The 13657-nt window shown below is 59.7% G+C and overlaps 1 protein-coding gene across 1 annotated transcript in view; it reads left to right on the top strand.

The window, feature by feature from the left end:
- The window catches only part of Afap1 (actin filament associated protein 1), a 127188-nt gene extending 119345 nt beyond the window's left edge, over positions 1-7843 (top strand). The window contains exons 16-17 of the mRNA XM_026395342.2: positions 3002-3166; positions 3962-7843. Coding sequence (XP_026251127.2) covers positions 3002-3166; positions 3962-3988 — 192 coding nt within the window. The 3' untranslated portion in view covers positions 3989-7843. The remainder of the gene's footprint in view (positions 1-3001; positions 3167-3961) is intronic.
- The last annotated feature ends 5814 nt before the right edge of the window (positions 7844-13657 follow it).

Genomic DNA, 13657 nt, shown 5'->3' with positions numbered 1-13657 from the left:
CTGCACGTCCATCCCTAAGAGAAGGGTGACTCCGTATAGCGCATTTGGTGCTGGAGCCCAGGGGTGGGGGCGTGGGTTCCGGGCTGGGACCCTCAGAGCTGATGGGACATGGAATCTCCTCTCAAGTGAGTCCTCCCCTTGGACTGCTGGTGCTACACCAGCCCCTCGACAGGCAGTTCCACGCCTGAAACCCAGCGGCCTCGTGAGCCCCGTGTTGTTGCTTCTGTTTCACAAAAAAGGCGTGAGGCCCACCCGCTCAGGAGTCCAGTGTGCAGCTGACCCCACTGCGGCTGACGCTGGTGCACCCTCAGCCCACCACCTGCACCCCAGTGCTCCTAAGGCAGGTTCTTCTTTCCAGGCGTCTGGCACAGGGCCAACCGGAGTGGATCCGATGCCCTCCACATGTGCATTTGGTGGATTTGCCAGGTTTATGGGCACCACCAAAACCCAGCACCCACCTAGCCACCACCAGCAGCCCTGCCACACCACCTTTGCCACTTTACTCTCCTCCCCAAGCCCAGCCACTGTCATAGCACAAGGGCCACCCCTCGCCTCAGAGATGGCCCCCTAGGCAGAGCCAATTCCAGCAGGTGGGGAGCTGCTCCATCACTGGACCCACAGCCCTGCAGGCTGGGGGGCAGCAGGCAGGGTTTCCACACCTGGCCCCTCTCGCCTGGGCTCTGTGCTTCCATTGTGTGCATGGTGCCCAGGATCAGTCCCGGGACCTCATGCCTCCTGGGTAGGTGCTCTGTCACTGAGCTACCCCCAGCCCAGCTAGCCCAGGTTCTCATCTGCTAGGTGACAATGTTGCCTGCTGTGGGGAGTGGTGTGGACACCAGGGTGTCCTTCCAGCACGGATGCATGAGCTCTCATGTATTGACCCACTCCATTCATTGTCCTTAGTTAAATAGACCGACAGGTTCATATTAGTGCATTATATGCAGATTATATTTATTTGACCCATTCATTCAACAATTATATGCTTGTATGATTGTATATTACTATTATATTTATATGGTCATATATCAGTAGTATTGTATGTAATTCATATGTAACGTGGTGTATCGTTATGTGCTACTATATATATGAAGTCGTACCTTATTCCCTCAGTGAGTCACAAACCATTCTGTTCCGACCATTGAATAAGCTAGATAAACGTCCCTGTCCAGGGGCACTTGTGTCCTCACAAGAGGGGAAGCCCACCACAACACTGCTCAGCATGGAGAGGCCGGGTGCCGTGGGACCCAGGCTCTGAGGGCTGTGTGGCTTGGAGTGTTGAGTCTCTGTGTCTGACTCGACCTAGGACCAAGGGCCTGTGAAGCCAGGTGCAGCAGAGAGAGTGGGGAGGGCGGAGGGGTCTTCCCTGGGCTGCAGAGTTCTGGGCCTCAGAGGGACTCATGTCTGTGATCGGAGGCAGGAGAGCATGCACCCCTGGGCCACCATCCTGCTGGAGGGTAATGGTGGGCCGGGTGGCTGGGGGACTGCTCCATTGCCGGCCAGTGGGGACTGAGCTTCCCTGTAGCAACTGGAGCCTCTAGCTGGGCCCTGGGTCCCACCTCTCCAGACTTCAGACACCCATGAGAATCCTGCACCTCCAGCCTTTCTCTGGTAGCTCCCTTCTCCTTTTGTGGCACATGAAACCCGAAGGGTGCTGCCTCGTTCCCCTACTCCCCGCAGGCTGCCGCCCTCTGGCCCTGCCTGCTTCACCTGTCCTTCCAGATGAAATCTGGAAACCCAGCTGCAGCGTGACTCCTCTCTGAGCCTGCCCTGCACAGGTGACCTCTGGAACTCTAGATCCCACAGGCGCTTGAGTGCTCGCCTCTCTCCAGCTCCAGAGGCCTTTGGAGTGTCCCCTGCTTCCTCCACCTGCAGCAACCTCACACTCCTGAATCCCTGTCCCTCTAGAGCCCCTCTCTGGCCCCTTCATCAGCCCCTCCTGCTCACACATGCCCCTCTGGCCTCAGGAGCCAGCTCAGCTCTCAGAGGCTCAGGGCTGGGCAGTGTGCATGCCCGCCCCTCTGCCCGCTGTGCTAGCTGCTGCCTCCGCCCTCTGAGGGCCTCTCCGAGGACCGTGGTTGCCATCACCTGCCTGGCATTGGTGTGGCAGCATTCTGCCTCCAGACCCCGTGTGCACAAGAGTGGCTCATCAGAGGGAAGCTTTCCAGAAGCAGGTGCAGGTTGCCCGCCTGGCCTCTCCCACAGATGTCTTTTTTCTGTCCTTTTCCCAACCACTCCACCTGCAGCCCGAGAAGCTTTGCCAGGGAGAGCTTGCTTACAGCCCCACAGTGTAGTAGGAATGCACAGTCATGGAGCCCACAGGGGACTAAGCTGTCAGATGCTACAGGAGACACCGCCCTCCCCAAACAGTACCCTGTGCCCCTGAGCAGCGTCCCATGGCAGTGATGACAGCAGGGTTAGTCCTTGGAGACTGTGACTGGGGTGCAACAGACTGCCAGCAGGTTTTCCCAAAGAGCAGTTTGACTCCTATATGGGAGGGCAAATGAGGCGCCGGGGCAACTGAGGGTGCGTGTTGTTCTATCTCAAGTCTCCCGGAAACCTCTCCGACACGGCAGGGTGTCTGAATGTTCGTGACCCCTGAATATCAGTGGCCTGTGGCTCGCTGTGACTGCATTCCCAACTTGATGCCAGTCCAGACACCTCCGCTGCCACCTGAGCCTCTCTGGCAGCCAGTCCCTGGGGATTCCCCGGAGCAAGCGAGAGCTGTGCAGATGCAGGAGCCAGAGGCAGCACCGTGTGAGCGGCAGGGCTGGCTCTGGATGCCGCTCACGTGTCCTGGCCACTACCACCAAGTGGAGCCTACCGGCCTCAGCTCTGCTGTCAGTGGCAGGGTGGCTAAAGGGTGCTGAGGATTAGGCCCTGGCTCTTACTGTCCTTGTGTCTAGTTTTGGTCATTTTCAAAATCCATTTCTTCTTTAAAATACTGGAGAATACCTTGGAGCCAGAACCCACTTCTCACACCACACTTCCCCCTTTGTGACAGTCTCCCGGGTTGAGGCATCGCACTCTGGAAAACTCGCCCATCTCCAGTTGTGACACCAGTGACGCAGAAGGGCCCCTGCCTGTGAACAGCGCTGCCGTCCTGAGGAAGACCCAGCCAGCCGCGAGCAACTCCCCCTGCCGGGGGCATGTGCTGCGGAAGGCCAAGGTGAGTCCCAGTCCCCGGGCAGGCACGTGGCGCCCTGAGCCCTGGGCAGGGTGAAGAGCGGGCTGGGCTGTCCTGCTCTGCTCAGCCTCCTGCCAGAACGTGCTGAACGTCACCAAGCTGCCCCGCATACCCTCCTTCAGAAACTGGGATTCAAAATCAGGAGGGAGTCTCTGGCTCCTTAGTGTCCCAGAAGTGGGTGGGGCTTGTGGAAGAAGGGCCATGCAGGACTGTTCCCGTGACCCCCCCGCCTTGTGGTAAAGTGAGCACAACAGGCGTTGCCACTCTCCTGTGCAAGGGTGAGCGACTCTGCACGTTCCCGTCACCCCCACCTCCAGGACTTCGGCACCTTCCATCTGCACCCTGTCCTCATCCCTGGGGAGTGCTGGCCCCTCCCCTCTCTGACCCGGCTGCCCTTCTCCCATCTCTGGGCTCCACTGCTCTGGAACCAGGCCCTATGCGGCCTCTAGTGAGTGATGGCCCTGCGGGCGTCTCTGAGGCCCTGGCCAGCAGGAGTACGCCTCGCCATGGCCCTCTGTTCCAGGCTGCCCTGTGCCCCCGCCTGGACTTGCACCCTCTGTTGCCTGCTCCCCCTCTGGCCTCAGGCTCCTCCTGCCTGAGGGCTGGCGGTGAAGCCTGGGGGAATTTGTCGTGGGAGCTCCAGGCTCAGGTTTTTGAGGAACCTCATGGTGCTTCCCATGGTGGTTGAGCACCCACAGTTTTGAGGTCTCCAGCGGGCATGAGCCCTGTCAGCCCAGTGTCTGGCCACTTGGATTTACGCTGTCTCCTTTTCTGCAGGAGTGGGAGTTGAAGAATGGCACATAAAGGAAGGCCAGGCCACCCAGCCTCAGATGGGGGCCGCACATGTCCCCTGGCCTCCTCGCAGCGACTGTGGATGCACTCCCCAGTGTGGCCAAGCATGACTCCTGAGGGCCTGCGAGCAAGCTGCCGTGGCTCACGCGTGTTCTTTCTACTGTACCATGGTGCCCTTTAGAGCAGCTACTATGAGGCTTTGATTTTGAACTATATTTGATAAAAACAGAAACGAAGAGGGATGACAAGCTGTTTAAAGACCCTGTAGAGGGCGGAAGGTCACCTATCCAGCCAGACTGCACGCTCAGCCCCAGCCCTGCCGAGCCTGCAGACATCAAGCAGCCCGTGGCCTGCACTGCGCGGCCTGCTCTGGGGTGGCTGCAGGTCTTGGCTCTCATGGCTGTGGCGTGGATGCGTGGCCTGTCTCAGGACCCCCCACCTGCGTGCCCTGGTTGCTGGAGGCCAAGGCGCAAGAGCGCATGCGGGAAGCCAGTTGGCCCTTGCTCTTCCTGGTGGGCAGATGCTTTGTCCCTGGGACAGGAAAGCTGCCACTTGCTGTAACCTGCTTTAAAAATGTCTTTTTCTGTGTCCCACCTAGTTGGACCTGAGGAGTTTCCAGAGGTTCCATGTCCAGTTTTGTTAGTCATTGTTCTGCTCTGGGGGGCAGCAGAGTGCCCCTAGTATTTGGTTAGGCTTCCCCTGGGCCTGAGGTTCGGAGCCCGTGGCCATGTAGTGGGGGGAGGCACCATCTTTGTGCAGGCGTCCACTGCCTGGGGCGGGAGCCGTCCTTTGGAAAGGAAGCAAGTCATAGACCTAGAGCCCCTTGGGCCCAGCGGTGACCTTTCAGAGCCTCTCGTCTGCCCCCAGCTTGAGGGGCCAAGCTGAGCCGGGAGTACGTCAGCACACGAGGCTGAGCTGTGACTCCTGAGCTTGCCGCCTCTCTCAGGTCCTGTGGGATCCCGCTTGCCTCCTTCCCAGTGTCTCCTGGAGGGCGCTTGTGCTCAAGGACAAAGTGGAGCTGGTCGGCCGCCCACTCTGGCCCTGTTCCGAGGCCGGCCTGCCTGCGTGGTCCCCCCAGAAGGCCCCACACTGGTGATGGACCCCCAGAGCACAGGCTCCACACCCACAGCCAGGGATTCTCATCAACCGTAGGAAAAGAGGGCTGGAAGCAGTGTCCCCACACTCTCCCAGGCCCTGGGCCAGCCACAGTGGCCTCATCGTCCTCAGGCCTTCCCGGGGAGGGCCAGTTCTGCTGCCACAACCTCGGCCCCGCAGGGCTGGAGTTGGCTTTCTGTGAGCAGAAAAGCTGTCTCCAGTGAGGAAGGAAGTGTCGTAGCAGGACGGGGAGGCTGCTTGGCTGAGGCCCCCTGAAACTTGAATTTATTGTGAAGCCATCTGCCAGGAGTGTCTTTGGTCCGTGAGCTGCGTGGTGTTCCCACCCCACAGCACGTGCCAGCACTGACCACAGGGGCCTCCTGCTGGAGCCCTCGCAGGGAGGCCTGGAGGGGCAGCCTCCACCAGAGCCAGTGGCTGGCTGTCACGGGGGAACCCCTTCTCTCTTGGGAGGGTTTCCCCATCATCACAGGAAGCTGTGACCTCTCCATCTCCTGTGACACTGATTTCCATAAAGGGAAGAAAATCAGACCTGCCATAGATTCCCGCTGCCTTCAGGTCAAATGAGCTTTCTCAGCTCTGGCCCTTCTGACCGGGGCCACCCTTGCCAAGCACCATGCCAGGTTTTGATGGTGGCCAACCTAAGGTCTTGGCCTTGGCCAAGGCAGGGGGAGGTCAGCAGAGTGTCTTGTGCATGGGAGGTGGCCTCGGGCACTACCAGGACCAGCTTTGTGGTACAGGCAGAGACCCATGGCCTCAGAATCTCCTCTGAGGACTCAGCTCTTGGTGCCAGAGCCAGGGTCTGGAGCCAGGTCTCCGCTCCAGAAGACAGGGTTGTGTCTGCAGCCCCAAGTTTGTAGCCCCCATCACAGCCATGGTCTCCTGGGGAGGGCACACACTGAAGCGCACTTCCCACGTCCCACAGAGCCCTTCCATTGGTCCTGAGGAGGTGGCGCTCCGCCTGCGACTCCATAGCGTCCCTCGCGCCCCTCGACGTTTCTAGGTGACCAGAAAGTTAGTTTAAAGTATTTGCTTCAAAATAAGTTATTTATTTGTATATTTTCAGTAAATAGAGTTGTAATTTATGTCTGTACATATTGGGCGACCGGAGGCGCCTGCCCGAGGTGACAGGTCGTGGCACCTTGTCCTCCCAGACGTCCTCCGGGCCGACTCTGGGACAGCTGAGCTCGCTGACAGATTCTGTCCTCAGGCCCAGTGGGCGGAGGTGGGGCAGCCCCTGGGGAAGTGAAGCTCTTCCGATGGTCAGCTGTCACTTCAGCAGGCGGTCATGATCACATCAGGGCTGCAGGAGGCCGGCCAGCACAGAGGAGCTGCCAGGACAGGTCAGCGGCAGCCCCTCTGGGGGCTCAGGCCCTCTTATTCTGAGGCCACAGTGTCATTCCTTGGGGTTCTCTCTGGGCCATAATTTGGCATGATGTCACTGTTAGGTTTTCATAACGTTTTGTTCACTGACTGACCATTCACATAGGAGCAGCATGCTAGCCAGAGGCTGGAGTTGGCCAGGCCGGCCCAGATGCCAGAGTCCATCCAGATGAGTGTGGGCCTGCACACACAGAACTTTCTGGAACCCTTCTCTTTGCACTTGGAGTGGCACTGGCCACCAGGCATGCGCCTCCGTCCCATTCCTTCCCTGTGTGTACCTCGGTGTTGTCCAGCCCTCTGTCCGTTTTGTCTTGCTTGTCCCCAGGTTGTTTTGGCTTTTCCTAAATAACCAGATCTGTGCACTGAGAGCACATGTGCAGCCACAGGACACCAGACAGCTTCAGAGGTGCTGCCTGGTGCCACCTCGCCTTCTGCCAGGTTCCAAGGGCGGCTTCCCAGGCCATGGAGAGCCCCGCCAGCACAGTCCTTTAGAGCCCCTGCAGGGGAGAGTAGGTCCCACGGCTCCTGCTGAGGGTGGGCAGCAGCAAGGGGCCAGCGGCCTCCCACCAGAGGGAAGGCAACCTCCTTTGCCACCAGCATCTGCCGTGTGCATGCTGCAGGGTCCCCTCTGGTCACACAGAGGTCGGGCTAGCTTCTGCCACCGCAGTGCAGGCAGGACACCCCAAGGTCTGAAAGGGCCATGCAGCAGGGAGGGGAGCCACTGCCTTCCTCATCTCGTCCTCCTGCTTCCTAAAACCATTTCTACGGGAACAGTTTTAAACCAGGGCATGGTTTTAAAGAGGCAACTAAATATTTTGGTCCTGTTCTACTGTCCTCTTACAACCCGTGGAGAGCTGGGTTCATACTGTGAAACTGAAAATCAAAAAAGTGAAGCCGCTGTGTGTGCTCAGGCCCAGCCCGTGGAGGGCCCCAGACCGCTGTGCCCTGCCCAGCCAGGGCTTGTCGCCTTAGACACGTGGGTGTGGCCGGGACCTGACACCCTGTGGGTACCGCGGTCATTGCCTCGGGTGCTGGCTGCCTGGCACACAAGAACGCCAGGAGTTGGCGCCCTGGGAGAAGTTGGCAGCAGCTTCTGCAGACCTTCCTTCCTAGGGACCAAAGGTTTTTGGCCAAGGCCATCTTTCCAATTGATTTTCTAATGAGAAAGGAAATATTCACTAGACATTTTAGCATCAACTTTTACACCATAGGTATTCAGAATTAATTGACCATGGCTGTAAGTTGTAAGATGTTTTCATATTAAGAATGTAATTATTTCCTTATTGTATTTTTTAAAACTAAAGTCATATTTAAATTTCTCTTTGAAAGAAACTTTTTTTTAAATTAAATACGTTGGTAGTGCCCATTTGAGATGACTGTAAATATATTTTCACTGTTTCTCAGTGTATTTAATTCATAAAGTAAAAAATTTTATAAAAAGAAACTTGCAATGAAAATACTAGTTTTCAGCCCATCTGCCCCATTTGTAGCCACCTCACTTGAATTTTCTGCTCTACTAATCGACTTTCTACTGTTTACGTGGTGTAGCCACTGACTGGTGCCCCTCGGCGCGACCACTGTGTGTCACTAATAAACTGCTCTGAGGACCAGGCCTGTGTCTTGCTGAGCGTGGGGCCTGGCGCAGGTTGGGGTCGGGAGGCACAGGGCAGGGTGAGCATAAACCCTTCCACGAAGGAACCACCGTTTTAGTCTGCAGACTGACCTCCAGATGCCAAGCCCATGCCAGGGCTAGAAGGGGATCAGACAGGGAGGGCCCTGCTCTCGGGTACCAATGGGTCAAAACAGACGGAAACAGAAAGTGGGTTTGGTTTTTGAGTGGAGGACCGAGTGGAGGTTTCTGGAATGGTAGAAGGAGCAGCTCACTTTGAGGCCATTTGATAAGGTTTTTAGGTAGGGTCATTTGAACTAGGCTTGGGGTTTAAGTAGGAGCTCAATGAGGTGAGAGTTTGGGAAAGACGTTCCAGTCTGAGACGGCCACGGGAGCAGAGGGGTGGAGAGTGGAGCAGCCTGGCCAAGGAGGGCAGCCGCGTTAGCTGGGAGAAGACACCAAAGAGCAGGTGGGAGCCGACCGTGGAGGACGCTGGGGGAAGGGTCTGTTTACAGTGCTGTTAACCGCGGCCATCTTCCCAGGGACAAAAACACAAGACAGGAGCACACCTGGCAGAGAGGCTTGGTGGGGTGAGCAGACCCCCCGAGCTGGGTGGGCTGGAGCCATCATGGACCAGGTCGCTCCCTGGAGCCCCAGCCAGGGGCAGGAGGCCTGGCAGCCTGGGCTGCGTGGCTTGGTTCCCAGCTCCAGGGACTTGCCTGTGCGTCCCAGCGGGAGGCACAGCTGGGGCGGGCACTGTTGCTGGGTCTGGAGGTCAGTGAGGCAGGCTTCCTGCACTGCCCTCCACCTGACCCCGTCCTCGACCTCCAGGGTTCACCTGCAGGTCTCATCAGGTTGTCCCACTGGCACCTCCCAGGTCCCCAGCGGCTGGCCAGCCAGCCTCCCTGCCACCCCACTCATCCCCCGGGAAGCCTGGAGCGAGCCGCCCTGGCCCCTTCCCTGAGGCCACTCCTGCTCCCTGCCGGCCTCTGGCCCCGGCCCTCTTCCAGCCCACCACTCAGGGCTCCCCGCTTCCCCACCTGGAGGAGCCACAGCGTCCACCCCCTGCAGTGGTTGAGCCCAGCCCCACGCCTGCCAGGTGGGAGCTTGCGGCCTCAGGAAGTGGCTTCTGGCCAGAGAAGCTTCTCCGAGCTGCAGCCGTAGCAGCCTTAGCAGTGGACCTGGCCACGCTCACACGTCCAGGCACCTTGCGTGGCTCGGCACTGGAGCCGAGAGGGCGGCACGCACATACGAGAGAGGCTGGACGCACCCTGGGCTCCTCCCTGAGGCTGCCTTCCCAGCACCACAGCCCGGGGGACACTCACAGAGCACCTACTGTGTGTTGGGCAGGAGGGGGCAGCAGGAAGGCCAAGCGCCTGCCTCCCTGGGCACCGGAACGCCGCAGACAGAAGGAGGGACCTCAGTGGTGGGTCTGAGCTGTGAAGAGCGTGCCAGGCCCTGGTGGGGGAAACTGAGCTTATGGAAGGGGACACACAGGAAGCCGGCAGGCTGGGGAGGAAGAGGGCTGCAGTGGCCAGCTGTGGCCACGGTCTCGCCTTCCCTCCCAGGTGCCCGTGGCCTCCCATTCCGCCCCCTGCCCCCGGGGGTCCTGGAGTGGCTGTGTTGGGCAGGGGTGTTCTGGAGGAGCCCTCTGTGGCTGCTTTGGGCTGGTCAGGGCTGAGGCAGGAGGGCCTCCCCGAAGCTGGTCCCTGGCCTCCTGGGGCAGAGTCCCCGCGGCAGCTCTTAACCCCAGGCGTGCTTGCCGTGGCAGAGGGAGGCCATCTTAGAGGTATCACGATGGTCCACCCCAGAGGCTTTGGGGGGACGACTGATGTGGCGTCCCAAGGACTGAGGCAGATGGACAGTCCTCTAAAGTCACGACTGCACTTGTGAAAGTTCAAAGAAAGAAAGAAACATGCTCCAGCTCCAGGGTTTGAGAGCCTGCCCGAGGCACCACGTGGTGGGGACGCTGCCAGCCCCAGCCCTTAGTCCTGGGAATTTCCAAGACGTGCCTGTGAGTCACAGTGGCTTCCCGCCACGCTGCTGCCGGCCAGCCTGAGTGCCAAGGTTTTCCTGGAGGGTCTCCACCAGCCCTTCTGCGGGGACGTGGCCTCCAATTCCTTTCTTAAGTCTCTCATGCTCAGAATAGCTGCAGTGACTTCTGCTTTCCTGACATTGTTGGGATTGGGTGTATGTGTGTCGCACCAAGCTTCTAGCGTCTGCCCCTGCCCCTGCCAGACCCAGCCGGCATGTCAGCACAGATGTGCTGAGCATCAGGTCCCAGAGCCACTGAGGGCTGGGCAGTGGCCTGGACCTAGGAGGAGCTGTGACCGTAACCCGCGGCTACCCCTGCCAGGCGGGAGCCCCTTGATGATGGCATTCTTACCAGCAGGAGCAGTGAGGAAGGCTGCACTAGTCCCCTGCCTGCCTAGCACGAGGACCATGGGTCCCAGTAAGACCCACCGTGATCCCGCCTTAAGGTCACACACACAGTGCTTCCATGAGGGAAGGAGTGGGTGGCAGAGAGGCGACGGGAGTCTCCCCAGCACCTTCTGGGAGCAGGCAAGGACAGGCACCAGCCTGGCGAGTCTTCTAAAACCCACTGTGGCTGAGTGGCCGTGTTAGCAGGAAGAGGTCTTTGCTAGGGGCTTCCAGTTGGCCCTTCCTGACAAGATGGCCCTGGGTCTAGAGGTCCATGTGGGGATCCTGCCAGCTGCTCTGTGTTCCACCTGTGCATTTGGGCGTGGAGGGGTGACCCCAGGTGGTGTCCACAGCAGGCCCACTACAGCAGAGCAGCCCAAGCGTCATTGACTGGCCACTGCTAGCCCTTGCCCTGACTGGTGTCCTTGGGGGCTTTGCTGGTCTTGAGGAATTTGCTCTAGGCCAGTGCCCACTGACTCCCCCACACTGTGAGTCCCCCTCCCAGTGCACAGCAGCCAGGGAAGGATAGGGGGAGGTCAGCCTTGCCTGAGTGCCCACAGCCAGCCTCCAGGCACCCCGCATCCCTGCACCCCAGGAGCTCAGGCCTGGGGCCTGGGTGAGGGCTGGGGCTGGCAGCGTCCCCACCACGTGGTGCCTCGGGCAGGCTCTCAAACTCTGGAGCATGTTTCTTTCTTTGAACTTTCACAAGTGCAGTCTTTAGCGGACTGTCCATCTGCCTCAGTCCTAGGGACGCCACATCAGTCGTCCCCCCAAAGCCTCTGGGGTTGACCATCGTGATACCTCTAAGATGGCCTCCCTCTGCCACGGCAAGCATGCCTGGGGTTAAGAGCTGCCGCGGGGACTCTGCCCCAGGAGGCCAGGGACCAGCTTCGGGGAGGCCCTCCTGCCTCAGCCCAGCTGAGGCACAGTAGCCATGCCCGGGGGCTACAGCGGCTCTGCCCTACCCTGCCCATGTCCCTGGTGTCCACGGCCTGGAATGAAGGCCTCTTCCTCCAGTTGGTGGTCAGAGTCCACACAGGGACCTCTTGATCCACAGATCCATGCCTGGCATGCGCAGGGGTGTTGGTTCCGGGAAACAGGATCTCAGCTTCCCTTTGTGGCGGGAAGCAGGCCATCGGGAAGCAGCAAGCCGCCTCGGAGAGTAGAGCTGGGAACTCTGCTGTGAGGGGCGGCCAGAGGAGAGCCAGCCCCAGATTCCGAGCCCTGATCCACAGTTTCCTCGACACTCACAGGCCCTCGTCTCAGGCCCGTCCTATCACTGGGCTTCTCTCCTCTTTAAAACATTCCTAGTCTAGAGGCTGAAGCCCGTGCAGGGCCTCTGACCTGAAGGTGCTCACAGAGACGGATGGGAGGACCCGCTCTGCTCACAGGCATCGCCCACGTCCAGGGGGCGCCGTCAGAGCCCAGGGCATCATCCAGCCCCCAAAGGTGGGGACGTGGTCCCTCGGGCTTCCTGGAGAAAGGCTGGGGGGACTGACCCCTCCCCAGGCCCAGGCTTCTTACCACAGTGGTTCTGTGCTTTCACGTCACAACCAGGTCTGGTTTGGCCATCGCACCTCGACACCCGAGAGGCCTCTGCAGGCGGCTTGGTCATGTGGAGCTGACAGCAGACCACGGCCGGGGAGGGGCGTGCGAAGACCATCACAAGGCCAGGAGGGAAGTCCTGTGGAGCCAGATGAGCCCTCACCCTGCAGCTGTCCCCAAACAGCTGGTCACCTTGTTACTGTCTTCACTTCCACATTCACTTGGACGATTGCTATTTAGAGGCACTGGCTGCCACAGTCCTTTTCTATCCCCTAATTGCCATCACTGAGGGACCTGCCCAGGTCCTCCTTGGCTAGTGACAGATCTGCTTGGGCTTCTTTGTCCCCCTTCTCCTTCTTGAAAGATGCAAAGTCACCCATTTCCACTGCTTATGGCCTAGAAATGCCCTCCTGATTCCCTGACCGTGTGTTGTCCAACGAGGAACAGCCGACACTTTCCCTCCAAGAGCCCCTGGTTCCGCCCTCTGTGTTCTGTGGGTTCTGCCGGACGCTCCTCGTGTTCTTTAACTTCTGGGTTGGGAAGGGTCCCCGGGTGGCCTCGCCCGCTGCCCCGCGGGCCCTTTGACGCTCTGGTCTCTTGGGCTGCTGTGTGGACCCATTCCCGAGGAGCCCGGCTTGGTCTTCACTGCTCTCCAGCACGTGCTCTGCTGTCCGCAGGCGCTGGCCCACTCTCCGTGGCGCCATTTCCTGCGCCCTCCCCCTCCTCTTCTGCCTTCAGCAGCTCTGACTGCCCACCCGCCCCTCTCAAGTCAGCCAGGCCTCTGCTCGCCCTGCCGCCTGCACGCCCCAGTTTCAAAGAGGGCTTTTCCCCTGCCTTTGACCCAAGGCTGAATTCCTTCTGAATTCCTCCAGCTGGCTTTAATGAACCCCTGGGCACACACAGGCTGTCAGGGCCCCTCCCGCCGCTGCCTGGGCTGTAGCGTGGCCAACCGGTGCCTGGGTCTCGGCAGCCACTTTCAGCCTCAGTGGAGCTCCCTGCAGGCCGTGTTTTCCGGTTCATGAGTCCGTCTCTCCGGCACTCTTGGATGCTGAAGGAATCCTTCTCCACATCACCCTTTTTAGTCACCCCACTCTGCACAGCCCCCAGACCAGGCTGCAGGTTCCCACTGGCCAGCGCCGTGTCCCTCCTCAACTGACGGGTCGTCCCTGGGCCCAGAGCCTGCATTCACCCGAGTGGCTCGAGTTTCTCCACGCGTCTAACTGCGGTCCTCGCTGAGCTCACACCTGCAGGTGGCAGTGTCTGCACATGCTCTAGCTGCCATCTTGTCCCATGGCTTGGAAGCAGCACCCTGTCTCCCGGCCACCAGAGGTGAGGACCTACCTCTGGCTTTGGGAGCAGAGCCATGGTGGGCCACAGTGGGAAGCCTGGGACTCTGTGGGATCGCCCCGGAGGGTCCTCTTGACCACCTGAGAGGAGGATGCTGAGTTTGGAGCTGAGGTGGCCTTCTGGGCCTGAGGACCCCCCTGTCCCTACACCCCAGTAGCAGAGGTGGTCAGGAGGGGCAGAGCCACAGGGGAGGGCTGTGGGGCCTGCGGCCTTTCCCTGCCCCTGCCCTGCTGCCCCTGCCCTGGCCCTGCCCTGCTGCCCCT

Source organism: Urocitellus parryii, chromosome 10 (genome assembly GCF_045843805.1).
Source record: "Urocitellus parryii isolate mUroPar1 chromosome 10, mUroPar1.hap1, whole genome shotgun sequence".
Classification (NCBI taxonomy): domain Eukaryota; kingdom Metazoa; phylum Chordata; class Mammalia; order Rodentia; family Sciuridae; genus Urocitellus; species Urocitellus parryii.
Note: the sequence above shows the minus strand (reverse complement) of the source record. Positions and strands in the feature narration are given on the sequence as shown.